A 17,320-nucleotide genomic window follows, 5' to 3' on the forward strand; every position below is an offset into this window, starting at 1 on the left:
GGGTTTGCAATGAGCTCCTGACTCTCTTTTGGCTCCTGTTTCTTTTGTTCTTCACCTTCCCTGTAATACTGAATACACTACCCCCAGTTCAGTCTATGGATCAACGTTACCCAGAATCTTGGAGAGGTGACGAAAGACCACAGGGACAATACTCCTTACAGATCACCTCCCATCTCTGGGGAAGACCTCAGGAACACCAAGCAGAAGACAAACAGGGAAAGGGAAAAGGGCTCAAGACGCACTGAGACAGAGCACAAGTGGGAATGCAGCTGTCAATAATTCCTGCAGAGCCAGGGTTTTGCATCATCCTGAAGGAATTAAATGCCACAAAAGCTGCACAGAAAAGCCCCTCCTTAAAAATTCAATGATGAGAAAGTAGACTTACATTATTAACAAAGCACAGTTTTAATAGAAATGTTTAGGCTTACATTTCAAAATGACTTACAAATAAACTTAATCACAATGCATATATTCTTTTCTTTTAAAAAACCAACCATATTCATTCTAACATAATATATATTTTCTGAGTTATAAAATCCCATATAAATAGAAAATTCTTATCAGTACACAGATTACGAGAATACATAGAAACTGGGATGCATATCTGAAAAGAATCCTGAGTATGCATTCCACAACTGGCAGAAAATTGAACAATGCTAGAGTCGGACACAAGAAATGCTGTCATCCCAGTACGTAATTTTCTAAAAAAACCCAACCAAACAAAAAAACTGAGAACTTTTTGGTTATGCAACCTTGTTCAGCTCCCTAGACTCAGGAATGGCTCTGGATACTCCATTCCTCTGAGATTTTTGGAGCGCCCTGTGGATTCTCCTAGTATCAAAAAAAGGGAACGGCATCTGTCTTCAGGTGGACAGAAATAAGGCACTTTCTTAGAGTAGGTCAGTGTGGGCTGTAAGCAGCAGCTGGGACTTACAGCCAGAAAGGAGCAAAAAGTGACTCTTGAACGATGATGTGTGGAAACAAATTTGGAAGAGGCATCCATTTCTTACACTCCTCAAGGTTCCCCTGATTATCTCCCAAAACAACATAAATTCAAACACGAATGATTAAGTGGAAACTTTGCATGTTAGAAAAATCAATGCCAAAGTTCCCTTTTTTTAGACTGAGGTAAGCAAACAAGCAAGTTGGGCTAAGAGCAAGTCATAGCAGCATTTAGATGAGAGCATTCACCCCGTGCTTTCTCTTCTCTCTTCCAAGAGAGCTGCACAAGAGCTACGTGACTGGCAGCGATCCCAGTGGTGTGACCGCATCTCCTAGGAGCAGGCAGACTGCAGCGCTGCAGGAGGACACTCACATGTGGAAGCCTCACGGTGTGTTTAATTTGCAGCTATTTTATTACTGAAGCACAATGGGGTTTTTCTGGTCATAATGAAAAATAAAGTCAATTATTCATTGAAGAAAGACAACTCTGCCTGTCGTTTTCAGAGTAATGTAGTAATTATATCTTCCTTTAAACACTGTGTTAGATAAAATATGATGTTTTCAATAGGTCATGAGCTCTGACGTTACTAAACCATGAATCATAGGAGCAAACTCAAACATGCAAACTGCAGTAAACACACAGAGGCTTAAATTTTGCTTCTTATTAGAGTCTCAACTCAGTAGAGATAATGAAGTAAATTAGAGCCATTTATAGTCTCCTGGCTTACTCCCAGTTTAACTGGGATCAAAAACTGGATGAACAATGTTATACTGAAGTTGAGCCATAGTTGCAGAGAGCAAAACTTCACAGGTAAACAACAGACACATGATACCATTTCAGAATCAGAAATTCTCAACAGTTTTCTGTCCTTTCAAATATTAAAAATAACTTTTCTTCTTGGTATCCTGTGAATACTCCCATGGTAATTTTCTTCCTGCTTTAGGTTAAAAAAAACAGGAAGAAGAAGAAGTTGTAAATATTGCACAGTATGTTAGGATGGAAGACTAGAAAAAGAAATGACACTTGCAGGGTGACTTTTCAGTCCAAAGAAAAGTTCTTCATTTTTTCTGCTAATTCCTGTCTAATTTCTATGTGTTTTTTCAGGTTTTGCACTTCATGGGGCAGGTTAATGTCCCACACTGACACGCAGGATTGTAACTCTGGAGAAAAAAAAAAAGAAAATTTGAAAACTGCAACAGAGATGAGTTATTGCATAATTAGAAATGATTTTGCTTATCTGCTTGTTCTCAATTACTCATAAATTTACCCAATGAAGCATGATCTCTAGGACCCAGAAGACAAGTTCCATGACACTTCATGTGTGAGGTGATGCAGTTATGAGTTACAAGCTGTTTGTACTTGCACAGTGATTTGGATTCTAGCTCCTAAATTTAGAGTATCTCATTTACAAGCACTTGAAAAAACATTTCTGGTGCCTGTGGGCCTTAAGGTACTGACTTGATCTACAGATAATGCTAATACCGAGGTGCCTGCTAAAATTTCATCTCTATCTTTCCAAGCAGATATACCCTAATTGCCTGTGAGACTCAAACCCCATTCACTGTAAAATAAACACTGATTTCATAAGCTAGTGAATATACTGAGGAAAGGTCACTTCTTCAGTCTCCATTCATGCAAACAACTCTTTATTCATTAAGAATTCACACTGGTTTTGGTAGAATAGGGATAATTGAGAATACTTATATGACTCGAGGCTTACAAACTAAGGCCCCAAGGCTTGTGGAGTCTCTGATTCTTAAACCTCACTCTTAAAAAAAAAAAAATGCCAAGAAGCCAATAGATGTTCTTTTGGTTACAAGAATTGGGAAATACCACAGTGTAAACTCAATGCTCTAAAGTTTGACCCATTTCAGGCAGCTCATCTACACTTGTCCTCCTTAACTTTATACTACCATTGCCACATTTTTAGGAGTCACCAAAACTGAGATGAGACAAAGGTGAAGAAGGGCATAAAGGTCAAGAAGTTGATCAGAGCATCAACTGTAACTGTTCTTAGAAAAATCTGAAGATGCAGATTTTCTATCTTCCAGCACTTTGCTATCCTAATTGTCAGGAAGCTTTTACCGATGTCTGACCGAAATCTCCCTTGCTGTAACAGAAACTTGTTAGTGCTTATCCTACCCACAGGGAATATGTAGAAGTCTTTATTCTCTTGCTCTTCATTTACATTTTTGAAGCTTATCATCATGTCCTCTCTACGCTTTATTTATATTAATCAATTTAACTCCCTGCAACATTTCCTCACAGGTTCCATTTGTCTTCCCTGGACTATTCCTAATAGTCCAGATCATTTAGCAATAAATGGTTAGGCTCCTCCAGCAGAGGCCATATTAGCACTCAGCAGAGTGTAAGGATTAGCTCATGTCTTACAGACACCACTTTCATGGTGTGAGAGTGGTGTTTGCCTCATCTGCACCCATGTGACATGGCTGATTCATGACCTGCCTCTGATCAATTCTGACCTTTTTCTGCAGCACTGCTGTTTAAGCTGATCATTTCCTCATGCTGGTACAGCGGATCATTCCAAATTAAATAAAAGGTCTTGCATTTGTCCTTACAGAATTGTATCCTGTTTCCTTCCAGACCATTAGTTCTATTCAAAGTCAGGATCACTTTGAGCTCTAATCCTGCCCTCCAGTGAGCTTGTCTTAACTGTGAGTTGTCTGCAAATCTGAAAAGTACATTCACTATTCTTTTATCCACATCACTCAGGAAAACATTGGGGATTCCTGACCTAGCACAGACACCTCTGGAAATCCATTTGATACATTCTCCAATTAGACAATGACATTTACTCTCCAAATACAGTTTCCCAACAAATTGTATTGTATCCTTCAAACAGTGGCTACCTCAGATCCATTTTTGGAAGTTACTTTTAGTTTGTATGAGCCCAGATATGCAAAAGAAAACAAAAACTATTTAATAGTAGTGTTCTAATAAAATTGTATCAAATGATGATCAACTCTTCACTCTCAATGAGTAATCAAGTACAATAGTGTCTCCTCCACTAATAATACAAGTTAATAAAACACAATTCAGATACCTTTGTGATATTTGTTGTCTTCCGTGTCACTTTTATAGCAATATCCCAAAACAAGGACCACATTCTTGAGGCTCCCTTTTTCAAAGAAATAAAATATCAAACCTTAATTTTTATGTGAATTTTGTAATTTAAGGACAGAAAAGGTAGATGACATCAAGGCACCAAGAGGACAGAAAGCAGAGATCAATCGACCAGACCCTTTATTCAGAATCATTAACCATGAAAAACCCAGACATGAAGACAATATAGTTCCCATCTCCATTTAATGTCAGGGTTTATCAGGGTTCCAAGGCATAAGCACAGGATCAGCTAACCAGCCTGCTGAACAAGCCCAAGAACAAAGCCCCTATTATACAGCACAGGCAGAGGTGGTAGAGTCACAGCAAACAGATGTCACAGTGAAAGGACAGGCTGCAAGTGAAGTCCCAGTGCACAGCAAAGCATACCAGTTCAGTTATGAAAAAACTAAACCAACCAAATATGACAAAAAACTGAGTAAAAATTATGAACTAATAGTCTTAAACTTATGATGGCATATGGGTGGGAAGTGGAATAGGGGATAGATCATAAGAAGGTACCTACTGAATAATACAAATAAAGGCCTGGAAGACAGGAGTGACTGGATCACAAAAGGATAAACAGAATGTGCCAGTGTTTCAATATCAACTTCCTGCTTATTTCCAACAAGACATGTCTATAAATGTCTTGCAAAGATATTTTGCAGGCTGCCAAAGACTCAGCCTATGTCCCTGGGTCAGGAGCAGGCCAGGGAAGGAACAACCCCCACTGTGCAGACACCCCACTGCAGCACCGTGCCTCACACGGCTTCATCCACAGAGCCTTACACCCTAGGGCCAAGGTGAGGAGGGGAGCAGTGTCTGGGGCATAAATAGACTGGAGTGTGGCTTAATTGTGAAAGCTGCACTTGGGAAGTTTTTTAACACACTCTGGGACCTCTGCAAGGTAGAGGTTTTTTCCTGCCCTGAGGAGATCAGCACTATATTCTCCTCTGAGAGTGATGTAGATCTGGTTATAGTAGATGATGGATGGTGGGAACCATAGACATCCTCCATGCTCAGATTTTTCATAAATTTGATTTTTTTCTATAGTCACTCCAATCCATACTCCTTACAAAAGTGATTGGAACTTAAGTGTAACGTTTCTTATTTAGACCTAGGTCCTGTCTTACTATATAGAAATCTAAATTTGCACTTGCAAAACAAACTACAGATTTACATCTAAATTATTCTCTATGGTAAGTCTCATGCCTATTCAGCATCAATGTGTTAGGTGACAGAATTGGAAAATTACATTGCATTTCCATACTCATATATGAAGTACAGGTAAAATTATTGTCTCAAAGTCTGGAAATCTCTTTTTCCTGAAATATTTACCTCTGCTTGATATTATATGTTTCAACCTTAAACAAAACTATTTCAGATGAAAATATTTCCCACTATCTTCTCTTATTTCAGATAAGCAATGTGGTACTGTTGAAAAACTGCTCAGCAGCCTCAGTGCCATTTTCAGAGATTCCAGTAGAAACCAAGTCCTTGAATTTAGGAAAAAAATCCTAGCCTCATAAATAATTGCTGCAAAAACATGATCAAGAGAAAAAAGTACACATCAAACTGCATATATCAATCTTATTTGCTATTCTCGAGATTTGTTCAAATGCAGCTAAACTTCTGATTACTAATTTTTCTATAAATAAAATTTTGATTAGAATTGTTCAGGCGACTGAGCCTCAGAGTTTTTAAAATCACACTATTCTACACAATGTATTTTCCCTATCAATGACAGTGGCAAGGCAAAAATTATTACATTTTCATAGTAATTATTCTTTACAAAATGCTAAAAATAAAATGTCCCTTTATAATAGCAACATTGTAGCTATCAAGACTAGATGGAATGATAATGCTGTGCTGTAGTTGGCACCATTAACAGCTGGGCTCTGAACGGACTGTTACACTTGCTGTTTCAGGCAAAGGCAAGTCAGAGGAAGGTGAGGTACGTTTGACTCATACAACACAGTTGCCAGCACTATGACCTGAGTGGAATCCATGGATTCCAGAAAGGAAGAAACAGAAAGGAAGAAACAGCCCACAGAATAAGTTCCTGATGGTAAGGAGAAAATATCCACAACCTGCAACTGTGATATTTGCTAGCAGAATTACAGTGAGTTGCTGAATTCACAACAGTTTCAGTGTTTGTTTTGTGGTGTTTTTTTTGTTTTGTTTTTTTTTTTTTTTTTGACAGCAAACACACTTTAAGTAACACTGACAGGGAAACTCCAGAGTTTTTTCCAGAACACAGTGGAAAGTGATGGGAATCCTCATGCCATGCCACAAAGTACTTTTTGAAGTAACGTGTATTTTGAATGTATTCACCACAGCAGGACCACAAACTTGAGTTGATATGGTCTTTACTACTTTTGGGAAAGGTGTAGGACAATGTACAGGTGAAGGAAGTTTCAACAGCTAAGGAGTGTCCCTTCCTCATCTGCATTCCTGTGGCTGTTCATGGTCACCACTGAAACACCACAACTCCTGTATGCCTACAACAGCTCAAAACAACTGTCCCTGATGACAGCAGCAGCACATCTACACAAGTCCATACCTCCAGGTGTGTAGCACTTTCCCAGCTCTGCTATGATCTACCTGTGACCCAAATCTAAAAGAACCATTCCTGAATGAGGATGGAAGAAGAAAACAAGGCAATAAGCAATGAAAGAAAAACTATTAAAATCTAACAGAGAGAGAAGCCAGAAGTGTAACACTTGATATGGAGAAAGAACACAGGCAGACACACGTAAAAGAAGACCACATGACAGAGCATGGTGAGAGCTGTGCTGAAGCACAGCACAGGGATGCAGTGAAGGTGGGAGGTTTATGCGCAGACCAGTGACAAGTCAGGGAAGAGTTGCTGCTTTATGTGGGCACAGGTATTCAGCCTGCTGATATTCAGATTATACCCTAGAGTCTGACACTGATGGAAAATGACAGCCATGGAGTAGAATGAATGAACAAATCCTGGATAACACTAATCTGTTCCTGGAACACTATAACAAGAAGTACAGAGAAAACCTAAACTTAGCAATGATTTCAAAGTACTCATCACTGGAAGGTTTTACTCACCCAGCTGAGCTGTTATCATGACTCGAACAGAATCACAGAACTTGTCTATAACTCGTACAGGACGACGTGTTGACAAATCAAGCAGCAAGATATGTCCTCCTCCTGTCCCTATCCACAGTGCAGTATTTTTCTGCAGACAAATGGTCTTCACTCTTCCAGAGTAAGCCAGTTTATGTTTTGATTCCTTATTTAATTTTTCCACTTTGTTCCTACAAATATGGAAAGAATTTGCATTGGAATTTGGTGGCACCCTATTCTGCAGCTACTAAAACAACACTCTGAATACCAGATGTTTAAGCAATCATTCACCAAATCAAATCACAAAATTCTCAAGCCAACAAGCTGGGATGAAAATTACTGGACTCCAAAGAGCCATCTAGTCTTCTTCAGAAGACCTTTAAATAGAACGCAGGAACACTTCTCAGTTCTCCCCCAGTCTGCAGGATGTTAATGTCACAGCAATGTGGGAAGAGCACACCTACACCTGCTACTAACCTCACCACAAAAAAGAAATGGATTTGGCATGTTAAGGCAGAAAAAATTTAAATGCAAATTAAAAGCTGTTTCAGTTAATAAAAATCTGATTTCCTGCTGAATCTGTGCACTGAAAAGTCATTCTTGTTCAGGGGATGCAGGAAGTAGCTGGATTAGCCTTAGTACCTGAAGGACAGCAAAAGACTTTCTTCTTTCTTGAACTAAATGAGCCTTCTTGACATCATAGAGAAATTGGGAAATCCAGTAAGGGTCTTTAAAAAGTGGGATTGTGCACGGAATATTCTGAGGTTCTGGGCCAAAAGACAGGACAGGAAATCCACACTTGTCAGCGAACTGGGCAAATCCCTTACTTCTGTCAGGTTAGGGTGCCATGCTAGAGAAGGCAATCTGATATTCAGCTTCCTATCCACCAGGCCAACAATCTGAAATAAAACACTTACTTAAGAAAATGTGCACAGTCAATTAATTCAGAAAGTTTTTCTGTCTTCTTGTCCCAGATTTCCACAAAATGGCTGTTTTTCTTTGCCAAGTAGATGGATTTGTCTATTGCTATTGAAATAATGTTTGCATCACTGTAAGCATTATGACAGAACCTAGAAGAGAGAAGAACTCCAGTTAGATACACAGAAAATACCTAGTAAAAAAACTTGACTACTATGAGTGGGATTAGTTTCCCTCTGACTCTTGCAGAATCATTCAGTCTTAAAATCAAACTAGGCTAAGATACAACTGAAAGGCTTTGCTTTCATCTTTCTACAGTTCAACATAAATTCTCACAGTAACAGAGTTAGGCTGATGACATCCTTGGAGGCACATTAATGCTCAAAGTCTATTAATAAATCTTTCTCATCAAACACTGTTTTCCCTGCTCAGGAAAAACACTCCTTAACTTCAGAGTAGGATTTGCCCATGTGAGAATTACATCAAAAAACACTCCCAAGCCCTCAGTCAAGAATTTCTAAATAGCCAGAAGTCAGCAATCTGATGTGATTAAATATATATAGGGCAAAGATATGCATACTGACAAACACAGAAGGACAAATACCATGATAAATATGCATGTGTAATTCTAAGTAAAGTAGACAGGGCCTGGACTAGGCCAACTGGAGAATAAAACTGATCAGCTGCATAGATATTGACTTCATCAATCCTTTATGGAGCAAAAATGTATCTCCTTGCTTAAAAGCAGCAAGAAACACTTTCAACATTACTCACTGACACTTCATCTGCATTATGGAAAGAAAAAAACAGAAACAAGCAAACTCAAAGAACGAGCCCTAGAACAAGACATCAAAGTACTATCAGAAATCTTTAATGAAAACAAATGAGCCAAGTAACATCACTTATAAAAATCAAAAACTTACAGTTGACTTGTCTTTGTTTCAATGAGCTTTTGAACAGAAAAGTCACTGGTTAAGGCAATGATTTTTGTTCCACAGCCTCCCCAGATGACATTTTTTTCAGATAAGCATGAGGATTCATTTAAGCACATCAGGGGTGTGCTAACATTTCCAATAGTCAGTATCTTCAAAGGTGCAGCACCCTTACACTGCAAGAAAAAATATACTCTGCATCAGACACAAGGAGGATGCAGACACTCAGAATCTTGTTAAAACAAGGCCACACAGCCTGCTGAATTAAATTTACACATCTAGATTTTCTGATGGTTCACAACATTCCCATAACATTACTGACTGAAAAGCAACATATTCCCATTACAGATGTCCCATAGGAGACAGTCTGTGAGCAGGAACAGGCCAGAGCAGGCACTGACACTTTCTGCAACCCCTGGCACAATGAAGAACTGGTTAGGAAGATACATCTATGCCTTTGAAGATGTCCTACACTGGACCATATTCTAATTCTGAAATGCACTGCAACTCCATAGCTGCTCTAAATGCATATGGTCAGGAGCCAAACACTCAGGTGCCAGCTGATACAAACAGCTTCCAGCATTTCTTCATCTGTTCTGTGAGAAGGATTCTGATCTACAAAAAGCCTAAACAATATTTTATTTTTGAACATAGCTGTTTTACAAAAAATTACTAGATGAGAGAAAAAAGGAGCTATTACAGCAATAAATAAAGGAGATTAAAACTGTTAGAATATCCTTAACAGCAACCAATAATGTCAGTCTCTATCCAGTTTGCCAGGCCTTTCAAAGGAATTTTCCACCTCTTAACTCTTGTTTAAAGCAGCTATTGTAAAATGTACAGTTCCTCTCAGACTGCAGCAGAAAATTAATTTTAGTTTTAAAGAAGCAATTAAAAATAAGTGGCACGAAATAAAGCTACTCTTGGTAGCTGCTTTAGATATTATTGATAACACCCTGTAGAACAGACAGCAAAGAACAAGTCTACCTTTACTGCTCTGTCTTCAAAAACTGCCAGTCTGCCATCAGCTGTGCCTACCAAGAAGAAATTCTTCTGTTTGCTGAAATAAAATAAAATAATTAATTCTAAAAATGCCTTAATCAGGTAAGAAGAAAAAATAAATTGAGAAGTCTCTAGTGTTTCAAGTATTCAATTAAACGCTAAGAGCAAACACAACCTTTGTGATCATGAATGTAGTCCCCAGTTGCATTGGGTGCAAAATTAAGTGAAACAGGCAAAATAAGCAGTTGTCAGAACAAATTGCAGAGTATACAATGACATTTTTGGAACACATCAGTTCAGCCGTATTTTCAAAATGTAACTCAAAACATTTAAAATTAATTTATACCTTTGCTTTGACTGAGAATTAGAGTATAAACAAGTGATAGAATCTGACATTTTCTGCAGACGATGCCTTCTTGTTTCATCTTCTGTGTTAACTGCCCACAGAGAACCAGACTGGGTTCCTGCTACAATCCAGTTTTCTTTCTCAGTAGGAAGAGTCACTAAGGCCAAACTTATAATTTTACTGTCTGCAATATCCTGAGTCAGAAAAGAAGAAGAAAAACAACTTGGGTCATGATTTCAGTAACAGTAAATGCTAGTAAATTACTGATGATAAAAATATAGCACAATCCTCGTGGACTCCCTTGGCCCAACTCCCCCTTTAAGAAATCTAATTCTCTATTAGCAGAATACATCATCAACAGGGTTACCTATTTTCAAAGTGCTGGGAAGGACCCCTTAAACAGTACACAGGAAAATCTCTCAGCTGAATGCTGAGAAAAAAGATATTCTTTTTATTCTAATCAAGGCCTTGAAGCCATCAGAGAATTGAACAAATGCAACTATTGCAACACTAATTGCTAATAACGAAAGTATTGGGCTAATATTTCTTTTTCTCATTTTATTTTTAGAAAAACAACCCACATAATTTATACCAAAGCTACCAATTCAGATGTATCATGGTCAACAGATGGCAGATGGAAATAGAACTGGTACAACTTTGATGATGAATCATGCTCAGTTCTGGCACACGTTCATCACAGCGCATCAGTCTTGAGTAAAACCTTTCCCCACTGCTGATGGGATAGAACTGAGACATACCAAAATCAAATGAAAAGAGCTGGAGGGCATCACTAAAGTGGCACAAGGAGATAGCATTTATGGGAAGTAGGAAGCTGTTAAGAGACAACCTGGATAGTTAAAAGGAGGTAAAAGTATGAAGGTCTACCCAACCATTAACTCCTTTCTGTGGTCTCCATGCTAGAAATAGTTTCCGTCTCAGTAGAAGAAAGTAATCCAGTAGTGGAAAGACAGTATTATGAGAAAGTTCAGGCTGGATAGCAGAAAGAGAGTAAAAAGCAACTGCGTTTCTACTTCATTTCATGGATCCAATGATGACTCATTTATGAGCAATCTTTGTTCTCTCAAAGCCTAGCTTTCCAGAAGTAATACCGTGCTCTAATAATGCAATTAATTTTTCTGAAATACATCTGTCTGCCAGAAAAAATAGAATAAATGTCAACTTTCCCACATACCTCACAAGTATGTCCATCTGTGTTTAGGTTAACAAACGAAAGCTGTGCCTTTTCTGTGTTCCCATTGCCTATCCAGACTCCTGCTTTCTTGCAGCTTTGATTGGCAGCCACCATGCACTCTGCTGTAGATGTGCTGGGTATGGAGACATACCTCATCAAACAGATAAGCTCTGCAGAATTCAGGATCTCATAAACCTATAAAGAAAGTCATAGCATGCCCATGGTGACAACAACGGCTTGTACAGCGATATATAACAAGCAACTGATAACAACATTTTTTAGATATGGACACAGTATCTCAGCAAGCCTGGTCCTTTGTACTGCCACAGAATAGTGTGTAACTGCTCTGATACTACTTAATAAACTCCTTTTTCCATAACTCTTGTAAAAACCAAGAAGTAACCTGAATTGTGTTTCACTACAATTGCTACACAGCAACACAGGGGAAAATAATGAGCTAGAACATGCGGTTGGTAGATTTCAATGGAACAGCTTATTCTGGATGGTGAGAGCAGGCAATATTTCATGGCAGTTTCCATTCCAGAAAAGAACAACAGGAAGAAACCCGTGCTTCTCATTAACTCAGTGCCTGACTCCTTTTCAGAAACCACAACTTTCTACTGCCATCTATCATAAAAAAAAAATCAAATAAATAAACTAAGAAATACCTGGCAAGATGTTGGTCGTTCCTGAGGGTTTTCCTTCAAACACTTTTTAATTAAATTTTCAACTTCAGGCCAGGGGGAACACCCATATTCTTTGACAGGATCTAGAAGGCAAAATTACATAACTTATTAACCAGCATTTACCATAGTTCTAACTAACCTTATTTTTAGAATTCATCTAATGTCTTACTGAGCTGCTCTAAGAAACACCACATTCTTAGTTAAAATGTCAGCATGAACAGCTTGGAATTGCTCATCTGCCATTATATGCTGGAGCATGAAATGCTAGAACTAGAGTCCTTTTAATTAATAGCAGTTTAAGCAAATGGATTTTGCTTTATCTTTTTCTTTGATGTCCCTGTGCCTGGGACTGAATTGCAGATAAATGAGGGTTGTGTTTCCATTAATGCTGACCATTCAAGGGTATGTCACTCTAGTCAACAGTCTTTCAAATTCCTGTAAACACTGTTCTCCAGATTTATTCTTCTGAGTATATGGCATACAGATAAACTTCCAATAAAAGATACAGCAAATAGATAAACAACCCCATATAGCATTTACAAGATAAAGCTGCTGAACTCTCTGAGAAAAAATCATTCATGATGGTGTTTGTATTGCTTCTCCTTTTAGTACAGCATAATCCACAGCAAATATTCCAGTTCTACCTCAGACAGAGGTAACATTAGTGATGAATACCTCCAAATGAACATATTCAGTGCAGCAAAAGACAGGCACTGTTTGCTTGAGAGATCAGCCAGACCCTCTTTTGGTGGAAATATTGAAGGGATGAGCATAGGTGGGAGGAGCTGTACTATCTCCAGAAACTAATACTTCAATTATTCCACAGGGCTTACAATACAGTTGATACAGCTGCATTTAAGACATATTTAGACATCACTTCCTGGGATATCCCCTTCAGGAAGGTGGTGGAAACTGTCTGAGCTAAGAACTGGACTGTTCTCCATAAGGAGCAGAAAATGTATGAACACTCTGTCTCTCATAATGGAGAAGCTATGCCAGACTGAGTGATGCTGCTCTTTCCTAAATGGAGCAAAACATTCCTTACAGAATGTTTCATGAGTATACCCACTATTGCTGGGCAATAAATAGGAACACCAGACATTAAGCTTGTAGTGCTATAAAAATTCAACAGCTCTCAACACTTTGGCAGAAATTGCCCAAGTTACATTGTCCTGAGTTATACTGTCCAAATGATTACATCATGTCCAGCCTGATAGCCTGTTTAATCTTCCTTCCAGCAGCCAATAATTATGTATTGTAATGCCAAAGGAATGTGAAGAATGTTATCTTTTTCTAAGTCTCCTTCTATGATCAGTGTTAGATACAACATAACTCATAAGATACACTATTTCTGGAAGTGGCAGGACAAAGGCTAGAACTTTTAGAAACAAGGCATACCTGGTAATTTTCCTTGTATTGCTAATTCATCAAACTCATTTGGAAACTTCAAGCCTTCCATTATTCTTCCTCCTCCTGTTAAAATGTCATAAAGCAGCAAGCCAAAGGAATAAACATCAGCTTGCTGATTGTAAATAACATTTCCTCTGGCAACCTCTGGTGCTCGAAATCCTGCAAATAAATCATTCATTAATAAACATGCTTCATATCAAGATGAAGCCATGTTTGTTCTTTAAAAAGTAAACAATTATTGATAAAAATTACACAGGAATTGCAAGGAAAAACATCAAACTATTTCTGAGCTGGCAATAGCTTGTATTTGGCAATTGTCCAAAAATATCAGCAGTAAGTACAAAGGAAGAGAACAGTACATCAGTTACAGAGCTCTTGCCCATTTTAATATAAAGTAATTATTTTATCAATGAATGCTGAAAATCGAGGGCAAGTCTGCAGTCTTTATTGAAGGTCTAACATTTAACACTTGAAGTGATGCTCTCAAGCACAATTTAAAAGACCTAAAGGAACTTTTCAAAGTGGTTGAATGTTCAGTGCTTTAGAATGGATGCTAATAGGTTCTCTCTAAAGCTGGGGAATAGTGAAGATATTTATTGCCTTTAAAAAAAAATTAAGATTTATGTTTGCATTACTGGAAATTATAGCACGAGATTTAAGCAGTATAATTTCAATATCACAATAACTATATGAAAACAAGACAATGAAAATTTATTATGAATGCATGTAATTTAATTTCTTCTTTTTAATCCTTTAATTTACTCCTTGATTCCTCTAAAAGGTGTTAAAACATGAACAGGAGAAAGGCCAAGAGGTATAATTAGGACTACTTTTTGTGATTTTTGACTAGATCTGAGTTACTTCTTACAGACTACATGAAAAATATATTAGCTATTTTTCACCATAATGGACTTTAAGTCAAAACATATTTCCATACCTGGTGTGCCTTCGGAGGTTTTTATTCCCATTCGGCAACAATATTGGGAAATGCCATAGTCAGCTATTTTTGCAATAACAGCTGAATTGGGGTATAAGGTAAAGAGCAACACATTGTGAGGCTTTAAATCACGGTAGATGATCATTGCTGAATGCAGGTACCTAGTAATCAAAAAATATTTATTGGAAGTATTCATAAATTAAGGATTCACCTGTATACACATATTGAGTACATTATTCCCACAACAGTGAATTGTGCTTTCAAACTTGAAATATTGTGTTAAAAATGTCAAACATCACCAGCATGACACAGCCTTTCTGGATAATGACTTCAGAATTGTTCTGAAATACTATTTACTGTTTACTACTTTACTATTTACATTGCAGTATTTCAGCACCAAGTTTTATCTGAAGAGTCACTGGTAGTTTGAAAAATGCATCTTAGAACCTTAAGCTTAACCCTCTTGCAGGTTCTATCATTTTAAAGTTACACTGCAACGAGGTGAGGTGACATTTCAGTAAAAAATCAACAGCCACATGGAAACTGCACCCAGAGTCTTGCAATTTCTCTACTTATATAAGCATCACTTGTTAGCAGCTAAAAAACAGGTAATGAAAGTACCTGTTACAGATCAGCCAATCAACCATAAAAATACAACCATTTGTCTGACCCAGGAAATATTCTGCTTGAGATGTGAGAGAACAGAAGCTTTTCATTTGCAGTATATCATCATTGAAGCTATATCCTGTTTTCACAGCAATGCAGAAGTCACATTTACCTTAAGCCATCTGCTACATGTAGAGCTATCCTGTGCTGAAGTGTTCTAGTTAAACTTGCATTATCTTGTTGAAGCAGACGATCAAGAGATCCTTTGAGGGCCAATTCCATCACCAGCATCCTGGGACGGATTGCAGCAGCCAGCAAAGACACTAAACTGGGGTGGTGGAGGTGACAAAGCACGGCAAGCTCCTGAAAATTGTAAAATCAGATGAAATAGTGGCAATAGCATAATCTCTACATCCAAAGTAAACTGAGGAATGTTTTGGAGTGAGAACTTGAAATTTACTTAAACTTTTAAAACTCTTTGCTAGGGTTTGTATTCCAAGAGCAACACTACAGAAAAAAGGCAGTATTTCTTACTTGTCTTAGGAGCCTGAGGGAAGTATGTTTATTGAAAATCTTTACAGCAACCTCTTCACCACCATACGATGCACGGTACACAGATCCAAACCCACCATCACCTTTGAAACAATAAAATTGAAGAGTATTATAAAAAAAAGGGATAACAACCATTTCTCAAAAATAATAGCTGAAAGGGTTCAGTTTTAAAATATATGGATCTACTGTGTTAAGATTCATGATCAGTAAACTGAACACATAAAAACCAGTGTCCTAGTGCACAAGTTAATGAAAAATTCAAAACTCAATAACCTGAAATTCAGAATACCTTAAAATAATACATTTCTCAGAAAAGAAATCTCTAAAATGCTTTTCATATGTTACAGAACTGACTTCAATAGATTCATTTACATAATCTCTGTTAAAAAAAAATCAAACAAACCAAAAAAACCACCCTACAAAATAATTCTTACCCAAGAGAAATTCAGGAGCTTCATCAAATTCCAGGTCATCGTTGTTCAACATAATATTTCTTGGCAAATCAGCGAGTATCAGATCAGGAGCAATCTGAGCAATTGGAATGGTCTGTCTTGGTTGATCTGGATTTATCAAAAGGTCACCTAAGAAAAACAAAAGAGAAAATGAAAAAAAAAAAAAAAAAAAAAGGGTAGGCATCATAGGAAAAGCACTGAAAGGCATGAGGATCTCTGAGAATGAGTAAGATCAATATACCTAAAATTAGATTAATATATGTGCTTACACATATATATATGCATGCACAGAGACATACATACTGATTAAGTTTGCCATTCAAATTCTCAGCTCTTACATGTTTAAGTATTTTCAAGGTTCTATATATGTACCAATGAAATGCGAAAAAATTTGTTGCTATGTAACACCACGAAACTAACCAACAGAACATTTTTCTATCTGTAAAAAGAAAGAATGCCTTTAGTATGTAGAATGCCATACTGAATGAATATTGTCTTTTAAATTACTGTGCAATGTGATCCAACCAAGAGATCAAGTATTAGTTTTACTATCTGCTGGATTCAGTTCCAAGATTGAAGCTGCATTATCAGTGTTCTTTCCATTATTACTATTTTTATATAACTACACAGAATAGATGCAATCTGTCTCATTCTATACTTATATATAATAGACAGCTCTTACATAAAAAAAAAAAAGATGGTTTTGACTTACACTGCAATTTTTTCTCAAGGAAATGATACATTTTTAAATAACATGAAGTACCCAAATGTTATAAAGCAGATGTTGCACAGTATTTGTGTAGATACAAATGTACCTCCATATACCTAAAATGACATTAATATATTACCTTCTTCAGCCTTCCTAAGCAAGTCATCAAGTAGTATTTTCTGGTGTTCTTCACCATCTTGAAAGCTGTACAGAGCCCATTTCTTCAACAGTGTTTCCCCTTCACCACACACATCTATTTCCAATAAACCTGGAAACCACTCTTCCATAAGAGAATCTATGTGATCCACAACTTGTCCCAAAAGGATGCACCCTTTAAGAAACAAAAAGAGGGAAATTACAGACCCAATCTGCCATACTTTTAATTGCAAAGATAAACTCTATATTCCAAAGGCAAA

The 17,320-nt window shown here is 37.4% G+C and overlaps 1 protein-coding gene across 1 annotated transcript in view; it reads right to left on the reverse strand.

The window, feature by feature from the left end:
- Window positions 1-402: 402 nt before the first annotated feature.
- Window positions 403-17,320, reverse strand: part of LRRK2 (leucine rich repeat kinase 2) — a 64,356-nt gene continuing 47,438 nt past the window's right edge. The window contains exons 37-51 of the mRNA XM_066182910.1: window positions 17,044-17,235; window positions 16,178-16,324; window positions 15,726-15,826; window positions 15,364-15,554; window positions 14,586-14,746; window positions 13,637-13,807; window positions 12,221-12,321; window positions 11,553-11,747; window positions 10,361-10,554; window positions 10,000-10,072; window positions 9,004-9,188; window positions 8,080-8,232; window positions 7,145-7,353; window positions 4,008-4,082; window positions 403-2,103 (exon numbers count right to left, since the gene is read on the reverse strand). Coding sequence (XP_066039007.1) covers window positions 1,982-2,103; window positions 4,008-4,082; window positions 7,145-7,353; window positions 8,080-8,232; window positions 9,004-9,188; window positions 10,000-10,072; window positions 10,361-10,554; window positions 11,553-11,747; window positions 12,221-12,321; window positions 13,637-13,807; window positions 14,586-14,746; window positions 15,364-15,554; window positions 15,726-15,826; window positions 16,178-16,324; window positions 17,044-17,235 — 2,270 coding nt within the window. The 3' untranslated portion in view covers window positions 403-1,981. The remainder of the gene's footprint in view (window positions 2,104-4,007; window positions 4,083-7,144; window positions 7,354-8,079; window positions 8,233-9,003; window positions 9,189-9,999; window positions 10,073-10,360; window positions 10,555-11,552; window positions 11,748-12,220; window positions 12,322-13,636; window positions 13,808-14,585; window positions 14,747-15,363; window positions 15,555-15,725; window positions 15,827-16,177; window positions 16,325-17,043; window positions 17,236-17,320) is intronic.

This window comes from Chamaea fasciata, unplaced genomic scaffold, assembly GCF_029207755.1.
Source record: "Chamaea fasciata isolate MVZ Bird 193981 ecotype frontalis unplaced genomic scaffold, bChaFas1.0.hap1 SCAF_5, whole genome shotgun sequence".
Classification (NCBI taxonomy): Eukaryota; Metazoa; Chordata; class Aves; order Passeriformes; family Sylviidae; genus Chamaea; species Chamaea fasciata.